Genomic DNA, 16238 nt, shown 5'->3' with positions numbered 1-16238 from the left:
GGTTTCTCATGAACCCATGTAATCCCCATATTTTCAAGTTATGAATCATATGATGTGGGATTTGGATCTTCAATGAATAGTTTTATGAAATTAGGCATGTACTAGAAGCCTTACATGTATTTATGATGAAATCCATATCTAACCCATATTTTCCAAGAGTTTATGATTGAAAGTGGGGTTTGACCTCAATAAGTAAATTATTGACTTATGCATTGTTTATGAAATCTATGCAAATATTTTAAGGGTGCTTTGAGAGTAAAGTACCAATGATGATGTTATGTTGTGAAATGATATTCTCACTAAAACACATACCAGTATGATGTGAAAGGTTTCCTCACATAGAAAGGATTCTTAGGTTGAAAGACTTTCTCACCTAATTGAATCAAAGACAATATCACGACCCGAGAGCACCCTCTAGTCGTAACATGGCGTAATTGACCCCGAAAGGGTCTCATACAAGCCCTTAGCACATTCTTAACATAAGATAATAGAAAAATACAGGAAAATTTGAAACTTTACAATTGAAGTCTTATCTCATAAAAACAATAAGCGGAAGTCTTCCTATACTCTTTGTCTCAAACCATCTATTTAAAACTCAAGAATAAAACTCATTGGGACGCAGCCCATACAAAGTCTAAAACATGAAAATAAAGACATAAAGGAAATGTGGTTGTTGTCCTCGAAGCTATGAGGACTCACCAATTCTTCAAATCTTCTAACTCCTTGAAACTCTAGCCTCCAATATCAACTCAAAGCTCCAACCCTACATTTGGTTAGAATGTAGGCAATATGCGTTAGTACAAAAGGTACTAAGTATGAAAGCTAGCACAATATCATAAAAGCATCTCCAAATGGTTAGTCAACATAAGACATACGCATAAGAGACAATAATATAAACATAAGCTTAAATCTCCAATATAAGCATCATATAATACAAGTCATCCTAAAACATAGTCAATGAGCATAGGAGAACATCATATTCACGACAAGGTCTCTCTACTTAGACCTAAAAGGTTACACACCTCAATCCTAAGTCTTTCATATTACAAGATAACTACTTCACAAGCCACCTCCAAGTATACTTGTGCAATGCAAGGATAGCATCCCATACTACCATCCAAGCTAAGTACCTCTGTTTGGCCATTCTTGGGCATAGTCCACCTTCATATTCAAGACCTAGGTTTTCATGTCATCTTAACATAGTCTATATTCATGGTCAACTCTAAAGCTTCTCTATGCCATAAGGGTACCATACTTCTAAGTAATCCCAATACACACTTGTGCAATGCATGAAAGGCATCCCATACTACCGTTCACACTAAGCATAGCCTTGAAGTCATCCTAGTCATATCCACCCTACTTTGGCCTCCTTATTAACTTCACTTTCTTAACTAAGGAATCTCTCACCTTTAGTCAACTATAATTAGGAAAGGCAACTCTAGTCCAATCCTATCTCAAGGCTTCTCTTAAATGACCCTAAATCATACTTTGTGCAATGCACTCTTAGTATCCCATAATACTAATCGTGCTAAGTATTACTTTTAGGTCCTGTTTCTAGTTCTTCTTGGTTTGGAACCTAGTTCCCCTCTTTATCTTTAGAACCCTATGAGGTACTCTCTCTCAAGCACATCTTAGTTCATTATTAGGTTGAACCCTAGGAGATACTTCTTTTAGTATGTCTAAGTCCATCTATACTCTTGAACACTATGAGTTACTTCATTAAGTAAGTCTTAGTTCATTATGCTTTGAACACTATGAGATGCTTGTCAAACATGTCTTAGTTCATAGGATATGGAGATCTCTACTAGGAACCTTAACTCAACTATGTGAAGGATCCTAACTCATGAGACCTAACTTTGGGAAAACCCACACTCTACAACTTAAGAGTTCCCCTTTTAACTTGGATAGTCCTCACATCAACTAGGTGTGGCTCTCCTTTCTTCTTGGAGTCCGGACCCTATCTTGTGTGACACTCCATCTCATTGTCAATATCCACTTGGAGCCAATCATACACCCCAAGGTTTACTTGTTAAGCCTTGCTTAACACTCATCTCTCATGAAAGGATGTCCTTGACGACCAATCCATGTTCAAGTGATTCTATCACTTTCATCTAGCAAGCATTCCTAAGTTAGATTAGGTGAGTATAGGTCTTTCACCACAATCCAACCTATTAGACTTCTATTCTCTTTTAGACTTTACTCTCATAGCCTTAGCATCACTAGGTAAACATATTACCCTCGCCCTAAATCCCAAGCTATCATGATCACAAACCTTACTCTCAAGGTTTCTTTCTAAAACTCTTCTTTATACCTAGATTTCAAGGTAATTTGGTCACATTTTCATTACTAGGTGATTCTAGCCTTAATTTATCATAAATGTTCAATTATAACTTTACAAGTCAAGATCAACCATATACAATATATTATAGTTCAATTCATGATTGTATGATCCTAACTTTGATCAATTACAACACACAACATTGAATTAGGAAGTTCACATATGAACCTTCAACTTTGCCTCTAATGGCATAAACCCACAAATATCACCTTCATCAACTTAGATTAGGGTTCATCATATAAATTACATGAATTCATCATATTATCATTAAACAAAGCTAAATCAATAATGATTGGGTGATATCCACTAGATTGGAATCACACCCAAGCCCTACCCACAATGCAATCACAACCCTAGCTAGAATTGGGTTTTTGAGTTCACACTTGGGGAAAACTATAGGGGCTCCATGGGTGGAAGAACCCATGGATGATTAAGCTTCAAATACCTTCAATCAAAGCCCCAAACAAAGCTTGAATCCAATGGAGAAACGACCTAGATGCTGCCCCTCTTCTTCTTCTATTCTAGAGAGAGGATTTTTTGGAGAGTAATTTGAGGGGTCTTTAGATGAATGACTTCAAGTGATTAGTTTAGGGTCTATTAACTATTTATAGGAGGTAAATTAACTAATTAATCGTCCCTCCTAACCCCTCAACTAATTACTAAACTAACCCCTAAACACTAACTTAAAACTAAAATCTGAAAACTGGGCAGACCTACGAGACCTCCACCTACGGACCATAGGTAGAGTGACGGGCCGTTCTGTGCCTTCGTTGTTCCTTTCAGAGTGGGGTTCTGGGGAAGGCTTGGTGGGGAGACTAAGTCTCAACCCACGAGCCTCACCCACGCCCCGTCACAGCAGTGACGACCCGTCAAAGGAGCTCGTGAAGGGCTGCTGTTTGACAGCTTTTAGGACCACTGTTTGGGTCCTCTTCAAGGACCCTTAGGGTGGTCCTTGGGGAGCCGTACCTGAACGTTTGGACCCTAAACATGTCCACCTAGGTGTAGGAACCCTTTACACCCAATTCTAACCTCATACCACACTCCAAAACTCAACTACAAGACCCTACAACACACTAGTTCAACTAGAAGGGTTTCCGGGAGTCATGGTCGCTTCTTGTCGTTTGACCTCTAAAATCACCAAACCAACTGACATAGCCATTTTTCATCATTTAAACAAGTTCTCCACTATAAACTAACATGTGAGACTCTAGTTCAACCTATTAGATTTAGTCAAGCCTTAGCTAGGTCTTACTATATTTTTACACGGTGTTACAGACAAGGAGTTATCTTAATGACTCTAGTTTGAATTTGTTGCCCAAGGGCACCTTTTCATGAGTAATGAAGTCAAGTAAGAAATAACTATTTTGAGGGATTTTATGCTTAGCACCGAGTGGATATTGATAGTGAGATGGAAGCTCTCCCGTAGTAGAGGTCGGGTTTCCAAAGTAATCTCATGAGATGAATGCTTCCCTGTTAGTAGAGGCCGGTTTCTAGTAGCAATATCCTTATCCCATAACAATGTGCCCTCAAAGGTTGATAGCTAGTGGATCCACGTAAGCTAGAAGTTCTTAGTTCTACCTAGGCAAGTTGGACAACCGTTTTCGGTGTGCGAGACACCGGGGGATCATGTTATAGCTCACATGGTCTCATGTCGGTTAAGGATAATTTCCCCGCAAGTAATGATTAACTAAGGTTACTTGAATAAGTATCGCATATGAGTTCGAAGGTTTTAAAGATGATGTTAGCTTGCATTGACCATGATTTATGACTTATGTTTCATAACTCTTCTATATCATGTTTTAGCTTGGTCAATTGCATGTCTTGAAATGAAATGTCCCTTTTAGCATGATTTAAATGTTTTATGCACGGCTATCATACTTAATACATTGTTATGTACTAACGCATACTCTTGACTACATTTTTCCCAAATGTAGGGTCCGATTTCAGAGTACTCAGTTTCGTGGCTAGTTGGTGATTTGATTGATTCCCGAGCTTTAGTGAGTCCTCATGCTTCGAGGACAGAGTTTTATCATTTCACTTTATTTCATGTATTTTCTCTTTTGGACATGATGTATGGGCTAGATCCAATTTCATTTTATTGTATTAGATGGCTATGATGAGACATGTGTTCAGACTTCCGCTTTGCTTTATAAACTGTTTTAGACTTGGACTATTGTTTTACTCTTATTGTTCTATTTCTTATGTTACGAGAGCTAAGTGGATTGTATGGAGTCATTCGGGGTTCTATACTCCATGTTACATCTTAGGGGTATCCATGGGTTGTGACAAACTTGATATCAGACCACAAGGTTAAGAATGGTCCTAGGATGTCTCATAAGCCACATCTAGTAGAGTCTTGTTCATGAGTGTGAAACACGTCACATTTATGAATGAGAGGCTACAAGATGATAAGGAAACTCTACTTCTTTCATTACTCTTAAGTCGTGCAATAGAGTTTAACTCTATAAAGTTTCTCTCCTAATCCTTATCATATGTTCTTCAGGATATGGCTACGCGAAGAGCTTATGCTAGAAGGAATGTGAGGGAGAATTCAGAACAAGAAGCTCCTCCCCAAGCTCCTCAAGTTCTGGTCGATTCTTTGGCCGAGCATGTGTCTAATGCGGAGTTTAGGGCTGCTTTTCAAGTGTTGGCTCAAGCCGTGACGACCCAAGCCAATAGGGAGGTTTGTTGTTCCCGCAAGCTCAAATGTTAATTCGGCGGCTTTAATTGTGAGGGACTTCACAAGGATGAATCCTCCGGAGCTTCACGGTTCTAAAGTTGAGGAAGATCCCATTGAATTTATTGATGAAGTCTATAAGGTTTTGATGATTATGGAAGTTACGCCGGTGGAAAAGGCGGAGTTGGCCGCTTACCAATTGAAAGGTGTGGCTCAAATATGGTATAACCAATGGAAGGAAGTGAGACCGGAAGATGTGGGTCCTCCTGATTGGGAGAAGTTTAAGGTCGCTTTTCTTGATCGGTTCTTTCCCCTTCAGATGAGGGAAGCTAAGATGCTAGAGTTCATTAACCTTAGACAAGGGAGTATAAGTGTGGGGGAATATGCTCTAAAGTTCACTAAATTATCCAAATATGCTCCAACAATGGTTGCGGATTCAAGCTATAAGCTGAGTAAGTTTGTTTCGGGCGTGTCTGAAACAGTGGTTAAAGAGTGTCAATCTGCAATGGCCATTCATGATATGGACATCTCTCGTCTCATGGTACATGCATAACAAATTGAGGAGGAGAAACTCAAGGAAAAGTTTAGGGAGGGAAAAAGGTTTTAAGGTCGGTGATGGTGATTTCTCTAACACAAGGTCTAATGGACAAGGTCATCCGAGATTCCGGCAAAGGTTTTCCGGTCAAGGTTCCTCCAATGCTCCTCCTAAGTTCAACCAAGATAGTTAGTCTAGCCCTAAGCCTCAAGGAGGTAATGGCAATGGATCTTCATTGCCTAGGTCTAATTGCACTAAGTATTGAAGGAAGCATGATGGTAAGTGCCTAGCCAACACAGATGGTTGTTATGGTTGTGGTAAAAGTGGTCACAAAATAAGGGATTGTCCAATGGTTACGGCTAAGGGGAGAGAGGAAAAGCAGGCTCCTACTAGTGGTACGGGTTCCAATACTCCTAAGCAAAACCACTTCTATGCTCTTCAGACCCAAGATGAACAAGAAAGTTCCCTAGGAGTGGTTACCGGTATGTTGAAAGTTTTCCAACTTGATGTATATGCTTTACTTGATCCAGGTGCTACCTTGTCTTTTGAGACGCCTTATGTGGCTATGAGGTTTCATGTTCTTCCGGATGTCTTGTTAGAACCTTTTTTCTATCTCTACTCCTGTTGGTGATTGTATTGTGGCTAATAGGGTCTATAGAAAGTGTATGTTTCCTTGTCCCGTAGAGTTACTCTTGTTGACTTGGTAGAGCTTGATATGTTAGACTTTGATGTTATCTTGGTTATGGATTGGTTGTATTCATGTTATGCTTCTATTGATTGTAGAACTCGTGTAGTCAAGTTTCATTTCTGGAATGAGCCTATCCTAGAATGGAATGGGGGAAATTCTATGCATAAGGGTCAGTTTGTTTCTTATCTTAAAGCTAGAAAGATGATTTGTAAGGGTTTCTTTTACCATTTAGTAAGGGTGAGGGATGTAGGTTTTGAAACCCCTTATCTCGAGTCGGTCCCCGTTGTAAATCAATTTTCGAAAGTGTTTCCAGATGAATTACCCGGTATTCCTTTCGAGCGGGAAATAAACTTCGGTATTGACCTTTTCCCAGATATGCAACCTATTCCTATTCCTCCTTATCGTATGGCTCCGACATATTTTAAGGAGTTGAAAGAACAGTTGAAGGATTTGTTGGATAAAGGTTTCATCTAACCGAGTATCTCTCCATGGGGTGCTCCAGTTTTGTTTGTTAGAAAGAATGATGGTTCTCTTCGTATGTGCATTGATTATGGACAGTTGAACAAAGTGACCATTAAGAACAAGTATCCTCTCCCAAGGATAGATGATTTGTTTGACCAACTTCAAGGAGCAAGTTATTTCTCTAAGATTAATCTCCGATCGGGTTATCACCAATTAAGGGTGAAATATGATGACACTCCGAAGATGGCTTTTCGAACGCAGTATGGTCATTATGAGTTTTTGGTAATGTCATTTGGGTTGACTAATGCTCTAGCGGCGTTTATGGATTTGATGAATAGGGTGTTTAGACAATACCTTGACATGTTTGTGATTGTGTTCATTGATGATATTTTGATCTACTCAAGGAATGAGGATGAGCATATTGATCATTTGAGGACCGTGTTAAAAAATCTTAAAGACCAACAACTTTTTTCAAAGTTTAACAAATGTGAATTCTGGTTAAGGTTGTAGCTTTCCTTGGTCATATTGTTTCGACTAAGGGTATTGAGGTAGATCCTAAGAAGACGGATGCGGTCAAGAGTTGGCCTAGACCTCTAACTCTCTCAGATATTAGAAGCTTTTTGGGTTTGGCCGGTTACTATAGAAGGTTTGTTGAAGGATTCTCTTCAATTGCCTCTCCTTTGACGGCTTTGACTCAAAAGAAGGCTAAGTTCTTATGGTCCGAAATTTGCGAGAAAAGTTTTCAAGAGTTGAAAGATAGACTTACCTCCGCTCCGATGTTGACCTTACCGGAAGGGGCGGATGGTTTTGTGGTTTATTGTGATGCCTCGTGAATTGGGCTAGGGTATGTGCTAATGCAAAATGGGAAAGTTATTGCCTATGCCTCAAGGCAACTTAAAATCCATGAGAAAAATTATCCCACTCACGACTTTGAGTTAGCGGCGGTCGTTTTTTCCTTAATGATTTGGAGACACTATTTGTATGGAGTACATGTAGATCTGTTTACATATCACAAGAGTTTGCAATATGTGTTTAATAAAAAAGATTTGAATTTTCGCCAAAGAAGGTGGCTCGAGTTATTGAAATATTATGACATGAGTGTTCTTTATCACCCCTGTAAAGCTAATGTAGTAACAGATGCTCTTAGTCGATTATCTATGGGTAGTGTTGCTCACATTGAAGAAGAAAAGAAAGAGTTGGTTCGAGATGTTCATAGATTGGCTCGATTAAGTGTTCAACTAGTGGACTCCACCAATGGTGGTGTTATGGTTCACAATGGTTCCGAATCGTCTTTTGTGGCGGATGTGAAAGCCAAACAAGGTCTTGATCCAATTTTGGTAGAATTGAAAGAGGCGGTGCTTAAGAAATCCGTTGAGGCTTTCTCCCAATGGGGAGATGGGGTAGAATTAAATATTTGAATGATCTATTTTAAAATTAAAGTCTCCCATTACATTTCAACACAAACACAAACTTAAAATTTGATTAAGAAAAAATAATAAATTAAACAAAATTAGATTACGTACAAATAAAAAAAAACTAATTTTAAACGATATGAAACTTCACAATAAAAATATCGAATTTGTCCCACGTTGGCAACTTTAAAAAAAACATAATCAACAAATATAAGTTTTACAAATCATATGTCTAATAATAAAAATAAAACGGAACTTCCATCTTAAAATCGTAACTAAAATTTAAAACATTAAATTTTATTGAAGAATTACTTAAAATTATCGTGATATAATCATTTTGGCGACGACGACAACAACAACACTATTTTAATTAATTATAACTATTATATTTTTAAATTAATCATTATCATTATTGCCATCCAATTAAAGAAGTTATTTATTTTAAATCGTGCAAAGTTAAGTCACAATTAAATTTAAAATTATGATACTTAATTCGCTCAACGCGCGGGCACGAATATTAGTATGTTAATATATTGAAAGTATTAGTTACTATCTATTTTATTTCTTTTATTATTTATCGATTCATTTGTAATTTTTTTTTAAAAAATTCTTGAGTTAAAATTCAAATTGTGATTAGAAAATTTAAATAACAATATAATAAAATTATTGAAATTAATCAGGTCAAATTGGGTGTGTCAAGGCACAACCCATTTTTAAGTTCTTTTAAGCCCGAAATAAATTTGGGCGGATCAAGACCCAACTCAATATCTATTTCTAAACTCGTTTTAATATATTTCAAGACCCCTACTTATAACCACAAAGAATGCACGTGTAACTAGTAGTTTGTTAGGGAGCTGACCATGCAAAGAGTAGGTTTCTTGATCCAATTCAGATCAAATAAGCTCCTTTGTCATTCCCTAGAATTTAAATGGCGTGTGGAATTTCAATGAAATTGTCTGGAGACGTTGGGATCTATATATTCATAAGGCTTCCAGTAAAATCACTCATGCGATTCAAGAGTATCTCAAAAACTTTATATGTTCTCATAGGATCCACCACATTCGCGAATCTCCATCTAAACCACGCCACAATCACAAAAGATGAATTAATTCTCTTCAAGCGCTCCACCAAAGAAGAATCAGAACAATTTAAAAATGTCTTGTCTTTTATTTCTCATATTGGTGATGATGGTTTTATTCCTCTTCATCCAGATCTAAATGTGCCACATCTAACAAATGATTATGGTAGTTTATTTCACCATCTCATAGGTCCTTGCCATGGTTTGATTGCTCTAACGGATTCAGTTGTCACTGTCTTGATTAATCCAGCTACGAGACATTACCGACAAGTGCCACCTTGTCCTTTTGGTTGTCCCAAGGGTTACCATCGTACCATTGAAGGTGTTGGGTTTGGGTTCGTCTCAATTCTGAATGACTACAAGGTTGTAAGGCTTTCAGATGTTTTCTGGGATCCTCCTTATGGTTATGCTGAGGGTAGAAATAGCAAAGTTGATGTTTATGAATTGAGTACTGATTCTTGGAGAGAGCTCGAACCTGTAGAGGTGCCTAGCATATACTATTTACCTTGTTCTGAGATGATTTACAAGGAAGGGGTTCACTGGTTTGCAAGTACAGAAAAAGTGGTGATTCTTTGTTTTGACATTGGAACAGAGATTTTTCGTAATATGGATATGCCAGATGCTTGTCATTCTATTAAGCAGTCACGTTATGGCCTTTTAGTCTTAAACCAATGTCTTGCGTCAATTTGTTACAACGATCCAGGATGTGTAATTGACCCAACACAAGATTTTCTTCATATTTGGATAATGAAGGAGTACAGTGTAAGCGAATCTTGGATTAAAAAACACACAATAAGATCTCTTAATGTTGAATCCCCATTAGGTTTTTGGAAGGATCAGTTTTTGCTAGTTGAGAGCAAAACTGGGCAACTTATTTACTATGATGTTAATTCGGATGAATGGAAGGAATTAGGGTTACAAGGCTATCGCACTAGTTTGAGAGTAATAGTTTACACGGAAAGCATAAGTTCAATTCCTAATGGACGCCAACATGGCACACAAGTACAAATATTTTAGACTTATAAATATTACTTGCTCAATTAGCAAATTAGTTTCAGCAATATTTTTGTTTGTTTTTTCGTCAGTAAGTAACAACAATTCTATAAATATTGAATTTCGGAAATTTTAAACCCTTTATCATTTTGTTTGAGTTTTGGAGAGATATTTCGGCCTAGACTCATTCTTAAACAGCCAAGCTAAGTTCTTTGTCATCCTATAGGCAAATTAATGAACATTATCAAGGATTGATACTAGATTATCATCCAAATCCCTAGATTTTTTAATATCAACCCAAGAGCAATTGAAAAGAACTTCTGGATATTTCTATAAAAGTAAGAACCCATCTCTTTGTTGTGTTTCTAATTATTGAGAAGTGTAGTAGAAAGACCTAAAGACCTATAGTTTGTGTAGACAGTGAATTTTTTTGGGAATCTACATGACGTGTTCGATTATGCTAAGGATTATTCAAGGTTATTCTACCCTAAACCCCATCTCATGCCAATATAAATGGTATATTCCTTGAAAGGCATCTCAAAAATTCCATAACTATTGCATATTCACAAAGAGATCATGAAAACAACAAATATCACGTTTCTAAAAGAAATCCCGATTATCCCATAAACTCTTGGGTATTCATAAAGATCAAGATCTCGAATATATCATAACTCTTGCGTATTCAAAGATAGGATCACAAAGACATCGAATATTGTCTTTCTCAAATAGATTTTGAATATTTCGCAAATTCATGGAATATTGACAAAGATAAATCGAGATTCACAGAAATTTCACGGAGGCCTATATCATCCTAGTTCAAGAAATATGCCATTAAATACCCTCAAATCACAGAGAAAATTCAAAGAGAAGAATCAAATGATCAATAAATTTGTACTCACAATCTTGATAAATACTAAATAACATTATTCTTCTTATTTATTTTAAAATTTGTTGCAAACAAATTGTCACGCCTAGTGGGACCAAATGTACCCTTTATCTCTTCTCTAAAAAATCAAATCCGCAAATTTGAAGGCACAAAATCCCAAAGTCTCGTCTTTGAATTTCATCAATTCTATACTCCGGCAAGCCTTAAAGTACGGGGCATTTATACACATCAAAATTTTATGGCACTCTACAAGACGTGTTCAATATCAATATGGACTCTACAATTTAAGTTAGGATTCTTGGAGGCTACTCTACTCTAACTCGAGCTTATGAATATATAGAGGGTATTATATTCTTCAAAAGAGTCATCTCGAATATTCCACAACTTTTGGGTATTCACAAAGAGATCATGAAGACATAAAATATTGTCTTTCTCAACTAAATTCTCAACATTCCCTAATTAATGGGATATTCATAGAGAGATCAAGATATGACCTCATATGTTCAAGAATAACACATGAATCACGGAGGAAAGTTAGGAGATAATAAAAATAAAGGGGAAACATATTTATACCCACAATGTTTATAAATAAGATTATATTTTTTCATATTTTTTTTGTGATTGCAAATTATTTTGCGTTTCTTTGAAATTTGTTGCAAACAAATTAAATTGACATGCCCAGTGGGACATTCTCTACCTCGCATCTCAACTTTTCAAGCATCAAAGAATATCAAAATGACTTCCACTATAGAAGATCAACTAGCAAGCTTGACTAAAGCAATAGAAGGCTTGACAAAGTGTACATGAACAAGAAACTTTCCAAGCTAACAACTTACATGGATAACATGATTTAGAAAAGATCAATTCAAGCACCTGTGAAGCGTCCTAGAATTCAAGACAAATGAGAGTCTTGCATAAAAAAATAAAGATAAAAGATATTCATCTGTAACGACCTGTTCCCGTCGTTATGGAAAAGAATTTGGGTCAGATATTTTTGAGTAGTGACTTAGAAATTTCTAGCCTAGGTCAGACTTGGATGAAATCTGAGACAGATGAAGTCTAGGGAAATCTGGTAATGAACGGGGGTTTTAATTATGAATTTGATCACATGAGTGGATGTAACACCCTAGAAACTAGTAGACTTAACTAGAGCTTGTCGTAAGGGTTAGAGTCGTAAAATTTGTTTCTCGTACTTGGAATGAAGGTTTTAGGGGTTAAACGTCAAGGTATGACTCCCCAAGGACCAACCAAGGGTCCTTGAGGAGGACCCTAGAACAAACCTCAAGACTGCCCAAAACAGTGACCCACGGAGGGACCTATGCCCCGTAGGTTGGTCCATGCTCCGTGAGAGAAGGTTCGTGGGTCAAAGGCCAAGATGAGGGGCTGCAGAACCCCAACCCACCCCCTACCAGTATGGGCCGTGGGTCAGTCCACGCCCTGTAGGTGGGGGTCGTGGATGGGGCCTGTAAGATGGTTAAAATCGGTTAAGTCTAGGGGTAGTTTAGGTGATTCCTATTTTAGTTAGTATGATGTGAGGTCATTTTGTATTGTTTTAATACACCTATATAAGTCTTTTTAAGTCATTAACCAACCCATTCACTTCATATAATCCCAAAACCCAAATCCATAACCAACTTTCCCCACATAAACTATCTCTAGAATTCTCCAAGGAAGAAGAAGAAGAAATGTGAAGCTAGGGTTGAAGAATCAAGTTTTTATCCTCAAATTCATGGTAAATCTTCAATAAGGTATGGTATCTCTTCATATATGGGTAGCCTTCACCCATGGAGCCCCTTCAAAACCCCTAATTTCAAAGCTAGAAAACCCAGAAGTTAGTGTTTGACTTCAATCTCATGGATTCCTTTCAAATATTTTTTTTATGATTGAATTATGTTTGTTTATGGATATATTGATGATTTTATATGATTTTAAGTTAATTCCTCAAGAATCCATTAATTACCCTATTTTCTCAAATTGGATATTAAAGTGTGGATATTGATTGATGCAAGTAGAATGTTATAAAATTATGAATGTTATAAATTGATTACTTGAATCATGTTATTATCCATGTCTAATGTAGTAATTCTAGATGTGCTGATGAACTATGATCCATGGTCCTTGAAGGAAAAATTATGAGAATTATGTATGATCATGATATTTATGCACATGTTTTATGAATAATTGAGAATAAAGTGATTATGACTATGAAGTAATTGTGGTGTTGTTGAAAGGATATTCTCACACACACACTTATCAATGAAGTTTCCATGATTATGATAATGATGATGTGTTGATTGAAAGGCTATTCTCAATTATACACTTATGAATGACGAAGAAATGTTGTGAAAGATTTTCTCACAATATGGAGATTCTTAGGTTGAAAGGCTATTCTCACCAATTGAATCTAGGAGCTATCTTATGAATGATGTTGGATTGAGTGTTGATACATTCTTCCATAATAATGAACTCATGTAATGAAATGATAAGTACTCCATGGGGAATAATGCTTAGCACCGAGTGGATATTGATATGAGATGAAAGCCCTCACATGAGTTGAGGCGAGGTTTCTAGTAGCAATATCTTGAGATTGATGCCCATACGTGATCGTGATTTGAGGTGGGGTATCTAGTATCAATCTCCTTGTCTCATAACTATGTGCCCTCATAGGTCTTTTGTAACACCCCAAAAACTAGTAAGTTGAACTAGAGAGTTCTAGAGCCTTTCCTAAGAGTTTTGGAGTGTGGTATGAGGATTAAAAGTTGTAAAAATGATTTCCGTACTTAGAATAGAGGTTTAAGGGTTAGGGCGTCAAGGTATGACCCCCCAAGGACCATTCAAGGGGTCCTTGGGTAGGACCCTCAAAACAGCCCTAAATCTGGAAAAATGGCAGCACCTACGTTTGGCCACCTACGGCCAGTAGGTGTACCCACACCCCGTAGGTGGGGGTCATGGGTCAAGGCCTGCAAAGTTTAGCCCCCAGTACCCACCTACGACTTTCCAGTACGGGCGGTAGACCCATCCACAGTCCGTGGATGAGTGGGGCGTAGGTCAACTCAGTTTTTAAGTTTAAGTTTTTAGTTAGGTGTTTAGGGGTTAAGTTAGTAGTTAGTTAGGGGTTAAGGTAGGTCGATTAGTTATTTATTTAACCACCTATATAAGCTTAATAGGCCCCTAAAACTAAGTCATTAACTCATTCATCTAAGAACCCAAATTCTCTCAAAAAATCCTCTCTCTCTCTCTCTCTCTCTTGAAGAAGAAGAAGAAGAGGAGGAGGAGGAGGAAGAAGAAGAGGAGGAAGAAGCAGGAGGAGAAGAAGGAGGAGAAGAAGAAGAAGAAGAAGAAGAAGAAGATGAAGAAGAAGAAGATGATGATTTTACTCCATTGATTCAAGCTTGATTAGGGCATTGAATTGAGGTATGTTAGCTTAATCATCTATGGGTCCTTCCACCCATAGAGCCCCCTAAGTTTTCCCTTAATTGTGAAGTCAAAAACCCAATTCTAGCTAGGGTTCTTCTTACATTGTGGGTAGAGTTAGGGTATGATTCCAATCTAGTGGATAATACCCAATTATGATTGATTTAGCTTTGTATAGTGATATTATGATGAATTCATGTGATTTCTATGGTAAAACCTAGTCTAAATTGATGAATGTGATATTTGTGGGTTTATGCCGTTAGAGGTGAAATTGAAGGTTCAAAGGTGATCTTCTTAAATCATAATCATGAATTGATAGACTTTATTGAATATGAAGGATTTTGACTTGTAAAGATGAAATTGAACCTCTATGATGAATTATGACTAGAATCACCTAGTAGTAAAGAATGTGATTGAATGTCTTGTAATCTAGACATGAATGATGATAGAATGAAGTTATGTTTGAGAATAAGGCTTGTAGTTATCAATGTTACGGCTTTGGGAGCAAAGTCAATATGATGTGATCTTGTTGTGTATTGTTCTCTCTTACACACATAGGCATGAATATGCTAGGAGATCAAATGTTCTTTCACATAGAAGGATTCTAGGTTGGCTTAGTAACCTAAAATGAATCAAATCTTGTTTGTCTAGAATATCTTGAGGTTTTGACATATGTTCCCTTCATGTATAGCTTGGCTTAGTAGGATAAGACCAAGATTGATAGCTTAGGATAGAGGATCTATACTCTCCTAAGGTATAGCTTGACTTGGCATTGTAAAATGCATTTCATGGTAGCATGAGTTAGGAGTAGTCATGGTAGCCTAGGATTGAGGATTTATACTCTCATATAGGTAGCTTGAACTAGCATTGTTAGGATTCCTTCATGATAGCATGACTTGGTTTGGCCAAGACCATTTCATGGTAGCTTTAGGATTGAGGACTTATACTCTCCTAAGGGTAGCTTAGGATTGAGGACCCACACTCTCCTAAGGGTAGCTTGACTTTGCATTGTAAGATGTATTTCAAGGGTAGCTTGAGTTAGGTTAGTCATGGTAGCTTGGGATTGAGGACTCATACTCTCCTAAAGATAGCTTAGGATTGAGAATCATACTCTCTTAAGGATAGCTTGCATTTGTATCATAGTATACTTGTAAGGGTAGCATGACTTAGTTGGTCTAGGACTATTTGATGATAGCTAGGATATGACACTTGTACCTTTCCTAGAGTAGCTTGGACTTGCCTGATAGTGTGTCTTCCAAGGTAGTTAGCTTAGCTTAACCTAGTTATGTTAGTAAGATGATAGCATGGTCTAGCCTATTAGGGGGTTATTCCTTGATAGCCTTGAATTGAGAAATAGAGTTGATTCATGGGTTGTGACTTGCCTAGTACTAAATAGAAAAGTACCTTATATGGATAAAGGCAAATAGAATAGAGAGACTAGTCCCCAACTAGTGAACATTCATGATAGTCTAAAGGGCTACTTTGTGTGGGTAGTAGTATGGGATGCTATCAATACATTGCACAAGTATGACTTGAGTCTAGTTATGAAGGGTTCTCTTAGATAGTATAGACTTAGCTTGGGTTGTTTCTATAGTTGCCTTCCAAGATATGATTGACTAAAGGTGATAGTTTCCTTGTATATAGCCAATAGTAAGACCAAAGGAGGGTGAATATGACTAGGATGACTTCAAGGTTATGCTTAGTGTGAAGGGTAGTATGAGATGCCTTTCATGCATTGCATAAGTGTGCTTTGAG

At 37.3% G+C, this 16238-nt stretch overlaps 1 protein-coding gene across 1 annotated transcript; it reads left to right on the top strand.

Moving 5' to 3' along the window:
- Positions 1-9040: 9040 nt before the first annotated feature.
- On the top strand, positions 9041-10207 carry LOC102595720 (F-box protein At3g07870-like). The gene has a single exon (XM_006341825.1). It carries the CDS (start codon positions 9041-9043, stop codon positions 10205-10207), a length of 1167 nt encoding a protein of 388 aa, XP_006341887.1.
- Positions 10208-16238: the final 6031 nt, after the last annotated feature.

Source organism: Solanum tuberosum, unplaced genomic scaffold (genome assembly GCF_000226075.1).
Source record: "Solanum tuberosum cultivar DM 1-3 516 R44 unplaced genomic scaffold, SolTub_3.0 scf00030, whole genome shotgun sequence".
NCBI lineage: Eukaryota > Viridiplantae > Streptophyta > Magnoliopsida > Solanales > Solanaceae > Solanum > Solanum tuberosum.
The sequence above is the reverse complement of the archived record's forward strand: the minus strand, read 5'-3'. Positions and strand labels throughout refer to the sequence as shown.